At 45.1% G+C, this 18,615-nt stretch overlaps 1 protein-coding gene across 1 annotated transcript in view; it reads left to right on the top strand.

Moving 5' to 3' along the window:
- The window catches only part of STYXL2 (serine/threonine/tyrosine interacting like 2), a 32,630-nt gene extending 26,934 nt beyond the window's left edge, over window positions 1-5,696 (top strand). Inside the window, exon 6 of the mRNA XM_057531643.1 lies at window positions 2,346-5,696. Within this exon, the coding sequence (XP_057387626.1) occupies window positions 2,346-5,164 (2,819 nt within the window). The 3' untranslated portion in view covers window positions 5,165-5,696. The remainder of the gene's footprint in view (window positions 1-2,345) is intronic.
- Window positions 5,697-18,615: the final 12,919 nt, after the last annotated feature.

Genomic DNA, 18,615 nt, shown 5'->3' on the forward strand with positions numbered 1-18,615 from the left:
AAAACAAATGCCTGCCATGTAAAGGCATACTGAGAGTGTGGGAGAACTGGAACCCAACCTTACTCAAGTCCAGGGCTCTCTCCACTAGCTGTACTCTTCAAATCTTTAAGCACATCTAGACAGACCATCCCCCCCCACGTCCCCCCCGCCATCAGCCCTGCTGCTAATCAAAATGGCAACTGCAAATTAGAAAAAGACCACCTTCCTCAAGCCATTTTACTGCTGGAGAGTTTTCATCATAACCAAACAAATCAACTTAGACTTCAAAGTTAAAGGCGTCCCCTCGAGTTGTGTCAAGCATAAGCTATACATTAGTGTGTATACACACTAATACAGAGAAAATAAAAAAATCCTTTCGTTGCTCTGGGTGAATTGGGTGGGGCCCCAAGTCTGACCCACCCAGCTCTCCCCTGTCCCTCAGGCTGCCCCCGACACTCTTCAGAGGAATCCCAGGTGTAAGGAACATAGCACGGAAAAGCATGGCACCCCAACCGGGCCTCCACCAGACTGAGTCTAACTGTATTTGGTGCCCTTATGAGGAAGCCTAGCTGCTTGTGTCCTGAAGTGTGCTGAGGTGAGCTGGCCTAGTAACCACCTCCAGAAGAAGTGAATGAGACCTTGGTACTAACTGTAGTAAATTGTGACCTGGTCGGCCAGTTAAAAGGGGGTCCTTGCTGAGGAACAGCTGAGCCCTGAGCTGGAGGAGGGAGGGGATAAGACACTGAATCTGTAGATGCTCTTTTAGTGGCTTTGATTCTGCTTGCTTACCACCCCCTAGTGGCTGCTGGCCCTTGGCAATAAGGCCTTTCAGCATTATTGGACCTCAGGGCCCTCAAGTCTTGCCTTGGTCTCTGGCCTTCTATGTGACAAAGACATGGTCTTAACTGGTACTAAGATATAATAATAGAAGTCACCCCCATCCCATATTGTAAGATAGGACTCTTAACTGATTTAACAAATATCCCCGAAGACTGTTGGCAAATAGATTGATGACAGCCTGGAGGGAGATCTCTAGCGGTCCCAGTGTGCATTTTAAACAGTCAGAGAATGAAGGCATGTTTGTCATGTTTATGAAGGATGCAAAGCAGAGGGGGAGGCTGGGGAATAACTGATCTATTGAATGGTAGAGTTGAGACTTGCAAAAGCTTCTGTTAGCCTATAAGAACAGGCTATATCTACCAAAAACATCAATAGGAATTTGTAGAGTTATCTTTATGTTTTAAGAATGCTGCAAGATAAGAGAGACATGGCTTGATAGCAGTTTTTTTAGAAGGCTTTATAGGTTTCAATTGATAAAAAAGATAATTTGAGTTCATTGTGTGATATATCCACCCACATTGCAAGCTCAGATGGCATCAGTGAAGGCCCAGTGCCCAGAAAAAGAGTGGTGAGGGGCCCACTCTACTCTGTACAGGTCAGTCCAAACCTGAAATATCTTGCTCCATACTGACACAACTTCCTTAGGAATAAAACTGATAAATTCAAGTTTGACCTGAAGAGAGTGGCAAGTATAGTAATGGAACATGAAAAAAATGTTTGACTAATGATTGAAAGACCCAGAATAGCCAGGAAAAGAAAAAAGAAAAAGAAAAAGAAAAAAAAAACTCTAGTGAAGAATATGATAGTGATTTTCTTAAAGATTTTTGTATTAAAGACCTGATTCATACAGATATATTTATTATTTACCCTTGTATGTCAGAGCAGGAACACTGGGTGCCTGTTACAGAAAGTTATCCTTTGCCCTAACATGTGAAAGAATTTTCAAAAAATTAGAATGACATAAATATGGAATGACAGAGGTGTGTGTGTGTGTGTGTCTGTCTGTCTATCTGTCTAAAATACTGAGCTCTCTGTCACTGGAAGCATCTGGCAGAGTCTGGATGATGGATTATCCAGCATCAAGGATGTGGTAAAAGGAATTCTCAAGGGACTTGCGGTCCTTTCCAACACTGAGATTCTACTTCTCTGTGATTCATTCATCTTAGCCTCATTCCTTTTCTTCTCTATTCTTTTATTTTTCCTCCTTCTGATGCTCAGTCCGGTGGAGAGAAAGTGCACTCCAGTGTTTCAAAACTGGGGACAGTGGTTAGTTCCTTTTTTCCCCACCCACTCCTCACTCCCTGCTGTGTTCAGAAAATGCGGAAGATGTTTCCTCAAGCACAGGGCAGTGTCACTGCTCTGTGTGACATCTGTAATATGGGGACAATGATGCTTGTGCCTCATGGGACTTGAGCACGGATGAATATGAGAAGCAAAGGAAACATATTAAATCCAGCACATCAAAACAGCTCTTAAAAAAAAATACAAGTGCCATTACATCACTATCTCTTGTGTTTTCTTCTCAGGGAAAGTCCTGGTCAGCAGTGAAATGGGCATCAGCCGCTCAGCAGTGCTGGTGGTCGCCTACCTGATGATCTTCCACAACATGGCCATCCTGGAGGCCTTGATGACCTTGCGCAAGAAGCGGGCCATCTACCCCAACGACGGCTTCCTGAAGCAGCTCCGGGAGCTCAACGAGAAGCTGATGGAGGAGAGAGAAGAGGACTTTGGCAGGGAGGGGGGAGAAGAGGAGGCGGAGGAGGGCGAGGATGCAGGGAGCACGGTTGGGGCCAGAGTGCACGCCCTCACCGTGGAAGAGGAGGATGACGCCACCAGTCACCTGAGTAGCTCCTCCTTGGGGAAGGCCAGCCGAGCCTCCAAGCCCCTCACCCTCATCGATGAAGAAGAGGAGGAGAAACTCTATGAGGCGTGGAAGAAGGGGCAGGGTGTCCCCACAGGCAAGGTCCCCCAGGGGGGGGACGACAGGCGCTCAGCCTCCTCCGGCCAGGGTGAGGAGCCCGAGGATGAGGATGTGGAGCGAATCATCCGGGAGTGGCAGAGCCGAAATGAGAGGTACCAGGCAGAGGGGCACCGGAAGTGGGATAGGGAGGAGGAAGAGGAGGAGGAGGGCGACGACGGCTCCTTTGTGAGGAGGAGACGGAGGCACACGATGAGTGAGAGCAGCACCTCCGAGAGTGTGAGCAGCCAGGACATCCGGATCTTGAAGCAGCAGCTGGAGATGAGCAGCCAGAACCGAGGTGGGAGACGCCGCTCTGACTCGGTGTCCACGGAGAGCACCTGGGACATGTGGAACCAGAGGCTACTGGAGATTGAGAAGGAGGCTTCGCGGAAGTACCACTCCAGGAGCAAGAGAGAGGAAGTAGATGGCAGCTCGGAGGTGGGGAACAGGGCGCGGGAGGACGATGAGGAGAGTGTGTACTCTGAGGCCAGCTCCTTCTATAACTTCTGCAACAGGAACAAGGACAAACTCACTGCCCTGGAAAGGTGGAAGATCAAGAGAATCCAATTTGGATTTCACAAGAAAGACTCGGAGGCAGGAGACGGCAGCAGTGAGCAACGTGCAGAGGAGGCCAAGGGGGAGAAGAAGAACCTCTCTGACGTCAGCCTATCTGCCTACCAGGCCTGGAAGCTGAAGCACCAGAAGGTGGGCAGTGAGAACAAGGAGGAGGTGGTGGAGCTCAGCAAGGGAGAAGACTCGGCCTTGGCCAAGAAGAGGCAACGGAGGCTGGAGCTGCTGGAGAGGAGCAGGCAGACGCTGGAGGAGAGCCAGTCCATGGGAAGCTGGGAGGCAGATAGCTCGGCTGCCAGTGGGAGCATCCCCCTGTCTGCATTCTGGTCCGCAGCCCCCTCAGTCAGTGCTGGTGGGGACACAATGTCGGTGCTCAGTGCCCAAAGCCACAGCTCCCATCCCTCTCAGGCCCTAAGCAATGTAGGGGGATGCTTGGCCTCCGCCCCCACCACACCTCTACCTAACCTGCCAGTGGGGCCCGGAGACACCATTTCCATTGCCAGCATTCAGAACTGGATTGTCAACGTAGTCAGCGAAACTCTCACCCAGAAGCAAAATGAAGGGCTGCTGTTGTCCCGCTCACCCTCTGTTGCAAGCATGAAGGTGGCACCAGCAGCCAGCTGCCTGGGGGATGACCAAGTCTCCATGCTTAGTGGCCAGAGCGACTCCTCCCTGGGCGGCTGCCTGCTCCCTCAAAGCCAGGCAAGACCCAGCTCCGACACGCAGTCCATGCTGTCCACACACATCACACGGAGCTCAAGAGCTGAAGGTACTGGGAGCAAAGTGAGGGGGACCAGCAAGCCTATCTGTAGCCTCTTTGCTGACAGTGTTGACCTAAAGGAGCTTGGCCGGAAGGAGAAGGAGATGCAAACAGAGCTGAGGGAGAAGATGTCTGAGTACAAAATGGAGAAGCTGGCCTCCGACAACAAACGCAGCTCCCTTTTCAAGAAGAAGAAGGTCAGGGAAGATGAGGATGATGACGTGGGTGATAGGGATGAGGACGCTGACAGTGCCATAGGGAGCTTCCGGTATTCTTCCCGCAGTAATTCCCAGAAACCCGAAACAGACACCTCCTCCTCCCTGGCTGTCTCTGATAGTTATGGAAGTGGCAGCAGAGCTGGCAAAGAGATGGATAGCAGTATTAATAAGTGGCTCAGTGGCCTCAGGACAGAGGAAAAGTCTCCTCCCCAAAGTGATTGGTCTGGAAGCTCCAGGGGGAAGTACACCAGATCTTCCCTGCTCTGGGAGACGGAGTCTAAGTCCTCCAGTTACAAGTTCTCCAAATCCCGGTCAGAGGAGCAGGACACTTCCTCCTACCATGAGGCCAATGGCAACTCCGTAAGAAGCACTTCACGGTTCTCTGCTTCCTCCACCAGGGAGGGCAGAGAGATGCACACGTTCTCCAGGTCCATGTTCAGTGAGACCTCAAGCTCCCGAGAGGGAAGCCCGGAGCCCTACTTTTTCCGCCGGACCCCTGAGCCCTCTGAAGGGGAAGAGTCCCCAGAACCACAGCGTCCGAATTGGGCCAGACCCAGGGACTGGGAAGATGTGGAAGAGTCATCCAAGTCAGATTTTTCTGAATTTGGAGCCAAGAGGAAATTCACCCAGAGCTTCATGAGGTCTGAAGAGGAGGGAGAGAAGGAGAGGATGGAAAAGGGAGAGGAAGGGAGGTTTGCTTCAGGGCGGCGGTCCCAGTATCGGAGAAGCACTGACAGGGAGGAGGAGGAAGAAATGGACGATGAAGCCATCATTGCTGCCTGGAGACGCCGGCAAGAAGAAACCAGGACTAAGCTGCAGAGAAGGAGGGAGGATTAAGCTGGGCAAAGTGGATCTGGGAGAGACTGAGAACACAGGGAGAGGCCATACGGCTTAGCACAGGGCTCAGGGCATACATTGCCACAGCCCATCAAGGGACAAGGTTGTGGAGAGGATCATATGGAGGGGCAGAAGTGAAATGAGAGGTACTAGGAAGAAGGGCACTGGATGCGGTGTAGGGAGGAAGCAGAGAAGGAGGAGAAGAGCCATAAATGTAAGGTCCAAATGAGGGACAAGCTGACACCATTTCTGTTGCCCAATGTCCTCTAAGCTTTGGTGCTTCACTTATATATTTGATTTTGTTCATCACAGACTAGAAAGATGAGCTTGCAAAGGCACTATAGTTTGTTGGAGACTCCAGCTTACATCCAGGAAGGCTGTGAATACACGACATGGTTCTATATGTAGAGGTTTTATTATGAGGCCCAGGAAATCTATCCTGTGGCAAGTCTCACCTCTCCCAGCAATGCTGAGTTCTGGTTGTTTCTTTTGAATGTTTTGGATCTCCATTAAATTGATATGTTGTCAAATATTTCTTCTTCATTCTGGTCACTTTTAGCTCTTTGGATATTAGCAGAAACCCACTTTAAGAGACAGATGTGTTACCATGAGCCAGCCTCACCTTGTACTACAAAAGCTGTGTCTCCAGAAAATACCATTATCACCTTATTATAAAAAATAATAACCAAGTATTTAGTTTAGGATACAGTGCAGTGGGAAGACACTAGGGGGACCCTTGAGAGTAACAGAGGGAACTCGAGAAAGAGAGAACAGGTTTTGTCGTGGTGAGAGTGGCAAGCTAAAGGTAGAGAGTCCCTCTGGAATGGCAGGAAAAAAAAGCAAATCATGAGGGAGACAAGAAAAGAAGCCCAGTACAGGGAGATGGAGATGTATCTTTATGAAATCTTGTGGTCATCCTTGCTCTTCATTCCTTGGAGGATCATTGGACAATGCAGTGGGCATTTGCATAGTGGGCATAGGATCCCTACTTGATCCTTCCCTGCACTCTGGATGGGCTAAGTTGGTGAGATTTCCTTACCTTTTGTTCTCAAGGGTTTCCACCCTTCCAAACACAGGTTGAATTGCTGAAGCAAGGGGCATATTTTGGGCACCTACCTCAAACACTGATGGAACTGATTTCTATAGTTCCTTTCAAGCTGCAGCATCTTGCAGGATTCGAAAACAGGCACATGCCATGCAGGGGTCCAAGATGGCTTGATCAGTCAAAAAATCTAATTCATGAGACAAAGTTGGAAGGGGAGGAGATTAAGGAGGAATCCACCAATGGGATGAATTGTATGTGATCACTAAAACCTGAGTTTCATGGGACATGGAGATGATGCATCCTTTCTATGTGGATTAGTTAACATTACACATTGCAATGAGCACAAAGATACCAAGACAAAAGGAGCAGACTTGAGCTCAAACCCAGACCTGAACATTAGCTGCTGTCAAAGTAACTGAATTAATTTGCTCACCTTCCCTCTAACACTTCAGCCTGAAGTTCAGTTGCTGATGGAACTCATCTCCCCTGCACTGGCTGAGGGAGAATGAGGCCTTAAAAAAAAACACTGCTCAGCCTTTGTCCCATTTGCCCCTTTCCTTCTTCCTTTGCTCATTTTACTTTAGTCAGCCTTAGTCCCTAGTTTCCATGCTCAACAAGTCATTCTCATCATTCAAGATGGCGCTATCCTCATAGGCCCACTGCAAGAAGGCTGGTTGTGGCCCATTTTATCTTCTGGGTGAGCTCAAGTCTTCCTCTCTCATTTCACCCCTACAGGGAAGTTTCTGATACAGGCACAGACAATCACTTTAGCATCTATTCTAGAAGGTTTATCTTCTGGAGAGAGGATTGAGAATATCCCTGGGACAACAGCTCTCTTTTTCTTTTCCTTATTTTCTTACCTTGAATTATCTTGCAATTTGACCATCAATATTTATAGAGCCAAGTTCAGGGACCGAATTAACTGACAAGCCAGCTGAGCAGCTGCCCCCAGTGCCCATACATAAGGATCCAATTAACACAACTCTCTACACATGTCTTTTTTTCTAACCTAACTGGAAAATAAATAAATTGATCTCAATCATGTCAAGAAATTAAAGAAAAAATTCCTAGTCAATCCTAACTAATAGCCCACTGAATGGAAGTTGAACAAACATGTGAAGCATCTTGGTTTGAAGAGTCACCCAGTCGTTCTCCAGACCCAAATTTGAGCCTGGTGGAAACAGACCAAGGAGACCACCTAGTCTGCTTTTACTTGAGCTCGTAGGCTAGAAGGGCAACACTGGCCCTCATGGTCCACATGTGGACTAGCTCAAAGAAGGAAACCCAAGAGGGGTCAGGGTCAAGACCTAGAGAAAGGCTTTTGCTTGCTGTGTCTCCAAGGATAGCTCCTTCAGGATCCTGTGCTCAGGGAGGTGTCTGCCTGAGAGTTCAGGATTCTGAATTCAGCTTATTCCTGGAGTCCAGACTATATCTTGGTAAACCACATCAGTGGAAATTTTATATGAGTTATAATGAGCTTGAAGGAATAGCTGGGATTTGAAGTATTAAGATCCCAACTATGACCTCTGAATTACACCTAACCTAGGATGATAGGTTGCACTTCAGCCTTCTAGTCTCTGAATGACATTAAAAGGTAGGCATTGTGTCAGTAAAGATCTCAGTAGATGATACCCGAAGTGGTAACTGACAAGAGTTCAATGGAGGAACTATTTACAGAGGCATGGGCAGGGTTAAGGGATCAAAAAGGAATAGCAAAGCACCCAGGTACTAGAATAGTGAGATATTGATATCACTCTAGGACTGAGGGGCAAAGTGAGGGAGCTGTTTGCAGAGCCCAGCAAGAGCCATAACCATGGGAGGAGGGCCACCTAGCAACCTGGCAGGGGAGTGAGGAGAATGAATACCGCGACCTCTCTCTCCTCCTAAATACTGATCTCACGCTAGTAACTTTCATTGGCCAAACCTAACTGGAATCCAGCGGGTGGGAGAACCCAGTAGTCTGGAGAACAAAAAGTGGATTGGGAGGGGCAAAGAGAGAACTACCAGCACAGAGGTTAATACATTTAAATGGAAAGGCCATCTCAGTAGAGCCTTTCCAATGATGTTGTTTTAAATGACTGGGAACAATGTGCACTGAACACAAGATCTATCCACTCTTAAGAATTAATTAACGACTGGAATATGGTTTTAGCTATGCAAAACCAACTAATAGAGTCAGTGCTTTTGTTTTACAGGAAAGAAAAAGAGGAGACAGATGTGAATCAATGGCATTCATCTACCTCTGAGTTATATAAAAAGCTCAGGAAGAGACGTCCATGATAAGGGCAGAATAGTGTACAGAAAGGGGCCCCACAAGAGTGGAAATCCTGCACAGGGTGCGGAGGTAGGTAGTAAGAGCAAGAGGACACATTTTTTTTAACTTCCAAGGTGAGGCCCTAGAGGGGAAATGAAGTCATGGAGTCTGCGAAAAAACTAAGGCAGATCCGAAACACCCCAGCAGGAAGCAGGAGACACACCCAAATTAGGTAACTCAAAAAGGAATCTCGGGCTTCCCTGGTGGCGCAGTGGTTAAGAATCTGCCTGCCGATGCAGGGGACACGGGTTCGAGCCCTGGTCCGGGAAGATCCCACATGCCACGGAGCAACTGAGCCCGTGCGCCACAACTACTGAGCCTGTGGTCTAGAGCCCACGAGCCACAACTACTGAAGCCCACATGCCTAGAGCCCGTGCTGCGCAACAAGAGAAGCCACCGCAATGAGAAGCCCACACACTGCAATGAAGAGTAGCCCCCGCTCGCCGCCAACTAGAGAAAGCGGCACGCAGCAACAAAGACCCAACGTAGCCAAAAATAAATAATAAAATAAATAAATAAATGTAAAAAAAAAAAGGAATCTCATAAAGGAGCCATTTACAGAGGTGTGGGCAGGATGGAGAGGTATAATGTGCACCCCAGGGTTAGGGGTTAGATCCCTGGGCCTAAAGAGGCAAGAGCCGTTACTAGACCCCTAGAGACAGAGGGGCCCGTGCAGAGGGGTCTGTCTCACAACAGCTGAGACCTTTGGGCTAGGGAGCCAGCCTGACAGGACCCCACAGGAAAGGAGCCAGAGAACTTCAGCCTCCAGCCTCCTGCCGCCACCCAGCCCTCCCCAAAAACAGCCCAGAGGGAAGGGAGCTGGTGCCTGCAATCCATGTAGGTCAGCCTCCTGGGGCACAGAGGAGGGTGGGAAAGGATGGACCATGGATCTGGCATGGCAGACAGAAGATACCCAATAACAGGGGCAAAATTTCAGACCAATGCACCAGTTACCCTGTGGTATATTGTTGACACTGGGTTACGAAGACTCTGCTTTTAGTGATTGGAATATTACCAGAAGAGGGCATGTGAATTTCTCTGGACTCCCTGAAACCTTTACCCCTGGTGTTATTAACCAATGACAGTGAGATAACTTCTTGCCACAACCTGCCTAAAACATGCCAAACAGAGTTGCCTTTGTGAGAAGAATCTTGAATACACATTTATACCTACTCTTAGGATCATCTACTCCTATGAGCTTTGGTTCAGGGCTCATGTTTTAAAGCACTGTCTACTTTCTGTGTCAGCTCCTGCCACTATGCAGGATGCCTGCCATCTCTTTCAGGTGCCAATCAGAAACCAACTCCCCATTCCCTCCACACACACACACACACAAGGAAATTTCATGTAAAATCTATATTTTAAGTAATACCATCCCGCCCAAATATCTGCCAAATTAGTATAAATACATCTATGTGCATGTGAAGGTAATCAGTTTTATTTTTATAGCTTCCAAACACCACCACTGTCATTTCTGGACATCGTGGCCCCAGCTAGCATCTGTGAGCATCTGTGCACGCAGATCAGCTGCTGCACTGCTGCAACAGCTGAGCCTCCCCACCGCCAGCCATTCAGTCACCTGGATCCTGGGTGGATATGGTGTCTCAGAGCGCGTGGCAGATCCACTTGGTTTAGCTTCACTTGTCTCTAAGTTCCTGGAAGCAGAAGCTGGATTCAGCTTTGGTGGCAACTCTGACAAGTGGCCACAACCAATAATTCAGTTCAATTTAGCTCAGTTTGGTAAACATTTCTTGAATACCACTCTTGTACCAACACTGCCCCAGGGCACTATGCTATTGAGAGCATCCTACCTGAAGTAATGGAAGATAGAGACAATCTCAAGTAGGACAGAGTCTTAAGTCCCTCATGAGAAAGGATTTTTGAAAAATTGCCCAGGTTAGAGAAATATCAAGGCACCTGGGTCCAAGCTTAGCAGTGTGCCAGGTATATCGGAAGAGCACCAACCACTGAATCTTGAAAGCTCACAGCCAGCTTTGACACCTCCTTTCCCTCGTCCCTCACCTGAGCCAGGTGATTCTGCTTTTTGCATTTGCTATCTTCATTCTGTTATCACAACCACCTTTCCAAACTGGGACTCTTATTCAGCACCTGGCGATTGCAGCCTCATTTCCTCTCCATCTAGTCTGGAACCCAGTTAATCTTCAGGTTCACAATTCTGGTTCTTTATATTCTTCTGCTTAAAAATTTTAATGGCTCCCTATTGCCTATGAAATGAAGCTTAAATTTCTTCCCTTGGTATTCAAGGGCCGCCTTCCCCTCCACTTCCAGCCCTATCCATCATTCCCTTCATGTACCACACCTTCCACCTCTGTGGGAACAGCACTCCATTTCGTACATTCCTCTGTGCCCTTTCTCAGGCTTTCCCCTCTGCCTCGGGCTCCCCCACTGCCCTCTCCATGCTTAGACAACCCACTCTCCGAGGTTCTCCTCTATCAAAACCTCTTTTAGCCACCCTGGCCTCATGAGTTTCTTCCTCCTCTTAACTGACACAGCATTTTGTTTGCAACTGTCTTTGGCGCTTACCACAGTCTGCCTTTTATTATAGGAATTTGGTACATAAGGTTAAGAATGTCTACCTTTTAGGATTATTGTGGAGTTATAATTACATAATATATTATTTTAATATGCTTAGGCAGTTCACGGCATCCAGTAGAATTTAATAAGTAAATTGTAGTTTGATATATGTAAGTCTACAATAGCAATAACACGTTATTATTGTTATAGTTATTATAATAGACTCAATGTGGTAAAGTGCTTAAGAACACAGCTTTGGAATCTAATTGAAAATAAACAACTTATTAAATTTTTACCATATTCCAGGCACTATGCTAAGAGCTTCAGACATAGATTATCTACTTTATTCTCTTCAAATTTTTAACATTATTTATTTCATTATTTTAAACGTATGATGTGCTAAACACTGTGCTAGCCACTGGGAATTCAGCAGAAGTCAAGACGATGAGAATTTGCCCTCAAGGAGCTAATAATTTTATTGCGGGAGATAGATGGTTAAAAAAAAGGAATTTAGAATATTTAGAATATTACTTATATATTTATTTTGCTTATATGTCAGTCTCTCCCTACTAGAGGGTAAGCTCCATGGGGTAGTTGTTCCCTGTTGTATCCCCAGCACTAGAAGCCAAGCCTAGGAAAAAGGGGACTCTCAACAAACATTTATTGTGGCTAAAAACAATAGTGCTCTGAAAGGTGGAGGTGGGGAGCAGGGTGTTACTTTAGATGGGGTGATTAGGGAACCATCTCTCTGATGTTTCAAAGAAACTGGTAGGGACACTGAGGCTTAGAGAGGTGAAATAATAAATTAGCCAAGGCCACATGGTTACTCTATGCCAAAGACAAAATTCAAATTAAGACAGTCTGATTTCAGAGCCCACACACCTTGCAGGGTGGGTGACATCTGTAAAGTACTCAGGACAGTGCCTGGTGCACAATAATTGCTCAATAAACATCTTTTACATCTTCTACTGGATTGTTAGTCTCGAAATCAATTTTGTTTTAAAAGCATGGAATTATTGATTGGCTAGTGAATTAATGATCCAGCACGGATCATTTTTAGGACCCAAAGAGTCAGTTTGTTTCTGTTTACTGATACTTTTCCTTTTTCTTTCCTCTTTTTTTCCCCTCTAATGAGCGGGCAAGATGCTTAGCGGGTGATGGGAGAGAGAATGTCACAGGATACTGAGGGTTGGAGGGAATTCCAGGTGTCTGTGGGAGGTACAGCAGTTCAGCCAGCTGCTTGGGAGAGCAACCCCATCTTCACCAACATTGACTGCTGGACCGGAGTTGCTGGAAGCATTTCTCTCCAAGCCGCAGTAACTCTGCAAGTGCTTCAGCAGAGACCAGTCTTGACAAATGTCCATGCTTTCCAAGGCAGAGCCGGGACTGCTGGGGAGGAGGGGCTGGGAGGGGAAAGGAAAGCCATCAGAGTAATAACTGCTCCTGGCCCCCGCTCTGCGCCAGCTGCCACCAGCCTGCTCTGTCCCCGTTCACATGGGGCTGCTAAGAGCTGTTTGGGGAGAAGCAGGCATTCCTCAAAGGAACACAGAACAAGGAAGGCCCCTGTAACAGGCAAAAGGGCAGACAGCAGGCATGACTCACTGCCATTTGCTGGACGTTGAGACCCTGTGGCTTAAATGGATCATTGCCTTATTAGCATTTCTCAAACTGGTGCAAACAAGCGCTCCAACAGGAAGCGACGCAATGGCTTCCTGCTCCCACTCCAGTGGTCCCGGAGAGCACAGACCAAGAGAGGCCCCAGAGCTCTGTTGCTCTTCCTTACGGAATCCCATTTGGAAAGCCTGCTGACCACCTCTCAGCCACATTCCGTTTAGCCTGCTGGCAGACGTAACGATTCTGCAAAGCCAGTGTTAATATCCCCATTTTACAGATAGGAAAGAAAAGTCAGACTGAGAGGGATTAAGTGATGTGCTCAGAATCACAATGTAAGTAGGGAAGCAGGGATTTGAACCTAGGTATGTCTAATCTTAAAGCCACTTTTTTCTACCACACCATTTTGCTTTTAAAAAGATCTGTGCCCAGGGAGGGATTAAACCCGCAATTGCAGAGAAATCTGAAATCTGACTGCAGGCTGCTGACTGATTGGCCATCCAGAAGATGCAGTCCCTGAACAAAGCCCATGCTCGAGCTGGCCTTCCTCCATCCTGCGTGTTAGCTGTCTCACTAATAATCAGTCCAGTGCGAAAGAGTGCCAGGAAGATGACAAGCCCGGAGCCCCCAGGGACCACTCTTAAATAGGAGCTTTACTTAAAGGATGGGATGTTCAAAGAGGCTGAGATTTCCGCACGCACTCTCTTCTGACTCCTGGGAGAGAAGCTTTCATTCCAGGGAGTCACAATATCTGTGCGTCTTTCAGACAGCTTTCTCTTTTTAAAGCTGCACAGCACAGGCAGTTGTGGAGCTCTCGATTTATTACAAAGGCTGCTGGGGGAGATGGCAGAGAGCTGGAGTGTGTGTGTGTGAGAGGGAGGCAGAGACAGAGGGAAAGAGAGACAGAGGCAGAGAAACAGAGACAGAGATATTAGGCAAATCACTCATCCTCACAGCCCCTCAAACAGAAGAAACATGCTCCCTCTTTGATAGCAGTGGAGTCAAGATGAATGAGGATTTCAGTTATTCAAACTGAGTTCCCCTAAAACCAAGTTCCTCTGCTGAGTTTATGATTCCAACACCTGTTCCCCTCCAGATTGAAGATTACCCAAAAAAGGGGGGATTGAAACTGAGCAGGACCCTGAGGGTACAAAAGCCTTTCCGTGTCCCCGGTTTCTTGATTGCAGGAAAATGTCTTCAGCCTCCTAGACCTTCTCTGAGCTCCAAAGGGCAGATTCAGACAGTTACTAATTAGGAAAGGGAGGGAATGCAGAAACAAAGGCGCATTCAGGAAACAACAGTGCAGCACAGAGCAGGGTCCTGGTTCCTCCTGAAGGGGTATACGTAACAATATATCTCTGAGTTCTTCTACTGGAACTAAGGCTGCCCACCCAGGTGGAGGATGGTAACTTCAGGCTGGGCACAAGTACTTGGACCCCCAGACTGGTTGGGGTCAGATGGCTGATGATTGAGATTTGACCCCGTTTCCTCACCACCGACCAGAGGAAGGTCACACACCCTGCAGTCTTTCTCCCCCAAATGTTGCCTATAAAAACTCTTCCCTGAAAACCATCAGGGATTTTGGGCTTTTTGAGCAAGAGCTGCCCATTCTTGCTTGACCCTTGCAATAAATCTTTCTCTGCTCCAAACTCCGATGTTTCAGTTTGCTTGGCCTCACTGTGCGTGAGGCACCCAAACTTGGGATCAACAATATGACCAAAATTCAGCCAAATAAGTTTAACTATTCAGTAGACAAACATTATATTTATTAATCAACAATAATTGGGACCCGCTATAAAAGATCCCCCTTTTGGTTTCATTCATTCATTCCTTCTTTCATTCAACAAGCATATATGGAGTTCTTACTAGGGGACAAGAATTGTTCTGGGTGCTGGAAATGCAAAGATGCATGAAACACGATGTCTTTCTCTGAAGAGTTTGAATACAGTCCAGCAGATTCTTTAACAAAAGGCACTTAGAGCCCAGAGGCTACTTTGGCTTGAAATCCCAGCGTTAGACTCTTTCCTTTGAGTTAAAGCACCAGCCACAGTTAAAATGTCTGTGAATTAGGGGTAACTCAGTGGCATGGACTAGCTAGTGTCCCTTTGAAATGAGACAGACACTAAGAAAGTTTTGATGGAGGAATATCAAAAGGTCCAGGAGCCTATAAATTGTGTCAGTGGAAAAACAAGAGCAACATGAGGCCTTTTGCAAATCAAGAAGAGGACCTCCTTTCTGCCTTTCTTCTCTGTTGTTTTATGCTTCTTAAGATACACACATCTCCGCACACGCTGCAGTGAATTACACGATGGAGCACAGCTCACTTTCCACCTACTGGCACTCCACTACAAAAACATTTTCCTTTTTTTAAAAGTCTGTGTGTGTCAGCAGTTCAGCCAAGCCGATCAAGGCTTTTTATTTGATCATGAAAATTGTGGAATTTTAGGTCATAATGTTTCCTGGACACAAAAATATTTTTTCCGATATGATTGCAAACTGGATGATTTTTTAAATTGGGTTTACTATTATAAAATATTTTCACCGCCCCATAACAGTAAACAATATAAACCAGGCACTGTAAACCTGGCCTTGCAGGCCTGACCCTCAATGAAATCTCAGCTTTTTTTTTTTTTTAAGAGTTTACAGTCCTTTTTTTATTGGGGTATATTTGATTTACAATGTTGTGTTAGTTTCAGGTGTACAGCAAAGTGAATCAGTTATACATATACATATATCCACTCTTTATTTTTTTTTAGATTCTTTTCCCATTTAGGCCATTACAGAAGTATTGAGTAGAGTTCCCTGTGCTATACAGCAGGTCCTTATTAATTATCTATTTTATATATAGTAGTGTGTATATGTCAATCCAAATCTCCCAATTTATCCCTCCCCCGTCCTTATCCCTTGGTAACCATAGTTTGTTTTCTACATCTGTGACTCCACTTCTGTTTTGTAAATAAGTTCATTTGTACCCTTTTTCTTTTTAGATTCCACATATAAGCAATATCATATTATATTTGTCTTTCTGTGTCTGACTTACTTCACTCAGTATGACAATCTCTAGGCCCATCCATGTTGCTGCAAATGGCATTATTTTGTTCTTTTTTATGGCTAATATTCCATAGTATATATGTACCATGTCTTCTTTATCCATTCCTCTGTCGATGGACATTTAGAGTGCTTCCATGTCCTGGCTATTGTAAACAGAGCTGCAATGAGCATTGTGGTACATGACTCTTTTTGAATTATGGTTTTCTCTGGGTATATGCCCAGGAGTGGGATTGCTGGGTCATATGGTAGTTTTATTTTTAGTTTTTTAAGGAACCTCCATACTGTTCTCCATAGTGGCTGTACCAATTTACATTCCCACCAATAGTGTAGGAGGGTTCGAAATCTCAGCTTTAAGACTGAGTTCTGTCCAACTTTGCTGTACACTTGAAACCAACACAACATTGTAAATTAACTATACAAAAAAAGCTGAGTTCTGTCCAGATGAATGCCATATGACTGTGACTGGGTTGGCCACCAGATTCCCACAATACCCCCAAGTGTGTCCAACGTGCCTGGCAAAGCCAGCAGTTCTTACCATGGAAACAGGTGAACAGATCAATTTAATTCCATGGAAACATTCAAAATATCCTTCCCGTCAGTCCAGAAAATGCCATTTCATTAACTTGTGCATCTATCTATGTAAGATGACTGTCATGCTATGTTTATTTCATTATGATGAAGTTAGGAAACGATCAAGAAAATTTTAGAATAAAAATGGCATCAGACATTACACTTTTATCTTTTTTGTTGTTAAATAAAATTATGTTTCCCCAAGTCTGAAGTTTTAAGTCAATTTTCGGAAATTTCCTCCTAGACTTCCCCAAGGACTTAGCTGTATTGGTTGTACCCCAAACTCTCCCCCCATATTACCACAAAATCTCCCAACTCATCTTTGAGATGACTCCATCCAGGTTTTCAGGACTCACTGAGAACTTTATGTAAACTGCAGCCAGTATATCTCAGCTCAGTGATCAAGCAACAGCCAAAGATAGGCATTTTAATCACCATTTTACAGATGGAAAAACAGCTGTAGGAGTTAAATAAATCTCTCAAGGTCAGTCAACTAGGAAAGACAGAGTAGGGGACCCATCTTATAACCCTAACCCTGGATCCCATGATTTCTATCCTGTGCCACCTTGATAGATTTTTGTTCTAGACCCAAAGCAAGATGTGAAGGCATTTCACATTTTATCAATTTTTGATAAAAAGTAATAATAAAATGTGTCTATTACAACATCATAGACTTTTTTTAACATTAGGTGTCAGCAATATGACCTTCCACATTTTTTCACTTCCATACCAACTCTTTAGCCACTAGGAACTTTCTAGAAAATTATCAATTTCCTTGGGGTGATTTTTTAAATTTCCTCATTAGATGAAATTCTGGTTTTCCTCAAGAGTATCTTTAAAATTTCTAGACAATACTTTTTTTCCCCAAGCCTTTTTCTTGGGTGGCGATATCTTTTGGCCACATTCTGAGTGTGTACTTTAATATGGAAGAGTTTAACTCAAGATTCCCATAAACATGTAAATGTCCATTTGATTAGATATTGCTACAACACATGGTCACTCAATGGGCTAGCCCCATGATTAGTCTTAAACTAAAGTGTTCTGTTATTTTCTCCAATAAAGAACTGGATGTCTCTTTAAAGCACTTGATCATTTCTGTTTATTGAAGTCTGTTTTGCTTCTCTATATGGTGTTGTGCATTGGTCTCGGAATGTTACCAGTAATGTTCAGTGCCACCATTGGTGGAGTGTCTACAGGACCTATACCAGACATTTTTTATAAATTCTTTTACTCATATTCACATCAATCCTATGAGGTAGATATTCTACACCCATTTTACAGATGAGGTAGATTTAGAGAAATTCAGTTACTTGCCTAAGCTCACACATCTAGAGATTGGCAAAACTGGCCTGAAAACACATTTCTGCTTGACTCGTGAGCCAACACTGTCTCCCACACTTTACTTGACCTCCCAATTACAAAATGCTCTAACAGGTATGGTATAGGATTTTGGAAGTCCACAGGTGTTTCACAGGCTGTTCTGATTCTCCTAATTTATTTTATCTATCATTCCCAGACCTCCAAATCAAAGATGGATATCATAACAAACCCTGGGCAGATAATTTTTAATTGAATGGTCTATATATTGATGTTTCCTCAGTTGGATGTCCTGATCATGTCTGGAGTTATTTTCTATGTTTGTTCCTTTTTCCTCTGGGGAGATATATTTGATCTGAGAGCATCTGTTATTTTCTGGAACAATTTTCTCATTTGGCTTTGAGCTTGCTGTAGGTATCCAACGTACTTCCTCAGATTTGTTGGTTCACACCACAAACATTATTAATACCTACTGCTTGAGAATATTCGGGTAAAGTGAGAATGGCCTTTGTTAGTAATGCCACTACCAGCTTTCTTAATTAAGTTGCTGATATGTTATGTTCTAGATACTCTGAAAAAGACAGAAGAGAAATGAAGCCCCTGTTAATGCCGTTCTGAAGCAGAAATACCCTCTTCACAGTGCCAATAAAAGAGATCTGCATCTATTACAGACAATCAGTATTTCCACTATGGAATTATGGAGGGCTGCAGGACATTGGTGAGTTTAGTGACTTTGGCAGACTTCTGCAGTCACTAGAGTAGAGGCACTGTTTAAAGGGGGATTAATTGCTCTGGTCTGAAAGAAACATTGAGAATAATAGGAAACTCCTCCATGTCTAAAGTGTTTTCTGTAAGACATACGGTTTCCAGATTGGAAAAGACAAAACTACACTCATTGATCGATTAGAGAATAAATTAAAGAATTAAAAGAGTAGATAATGAAGTGTAAACTTGAGTGACACAGACCTTTATACTTTTTTCAACAACATTATTGAGGTTTTTTTCCTC

The sequence above is a fragment of the Balaenoptera acutorostrata genome, chromosome 1 (genome assembly GCF_949987535.1).
Source record: "Balaenoptera acutorostrata chromosome 1, mBalAcu1.1, whole genome shotgun sequence".
NCBI classification, from domain to species: Eukaryota; Metazoa; Chordata; class Mammalia; order Artiodactyla; family Balaenopteridae; genus Balaenoptera; species Balaenoptera acutorostrata.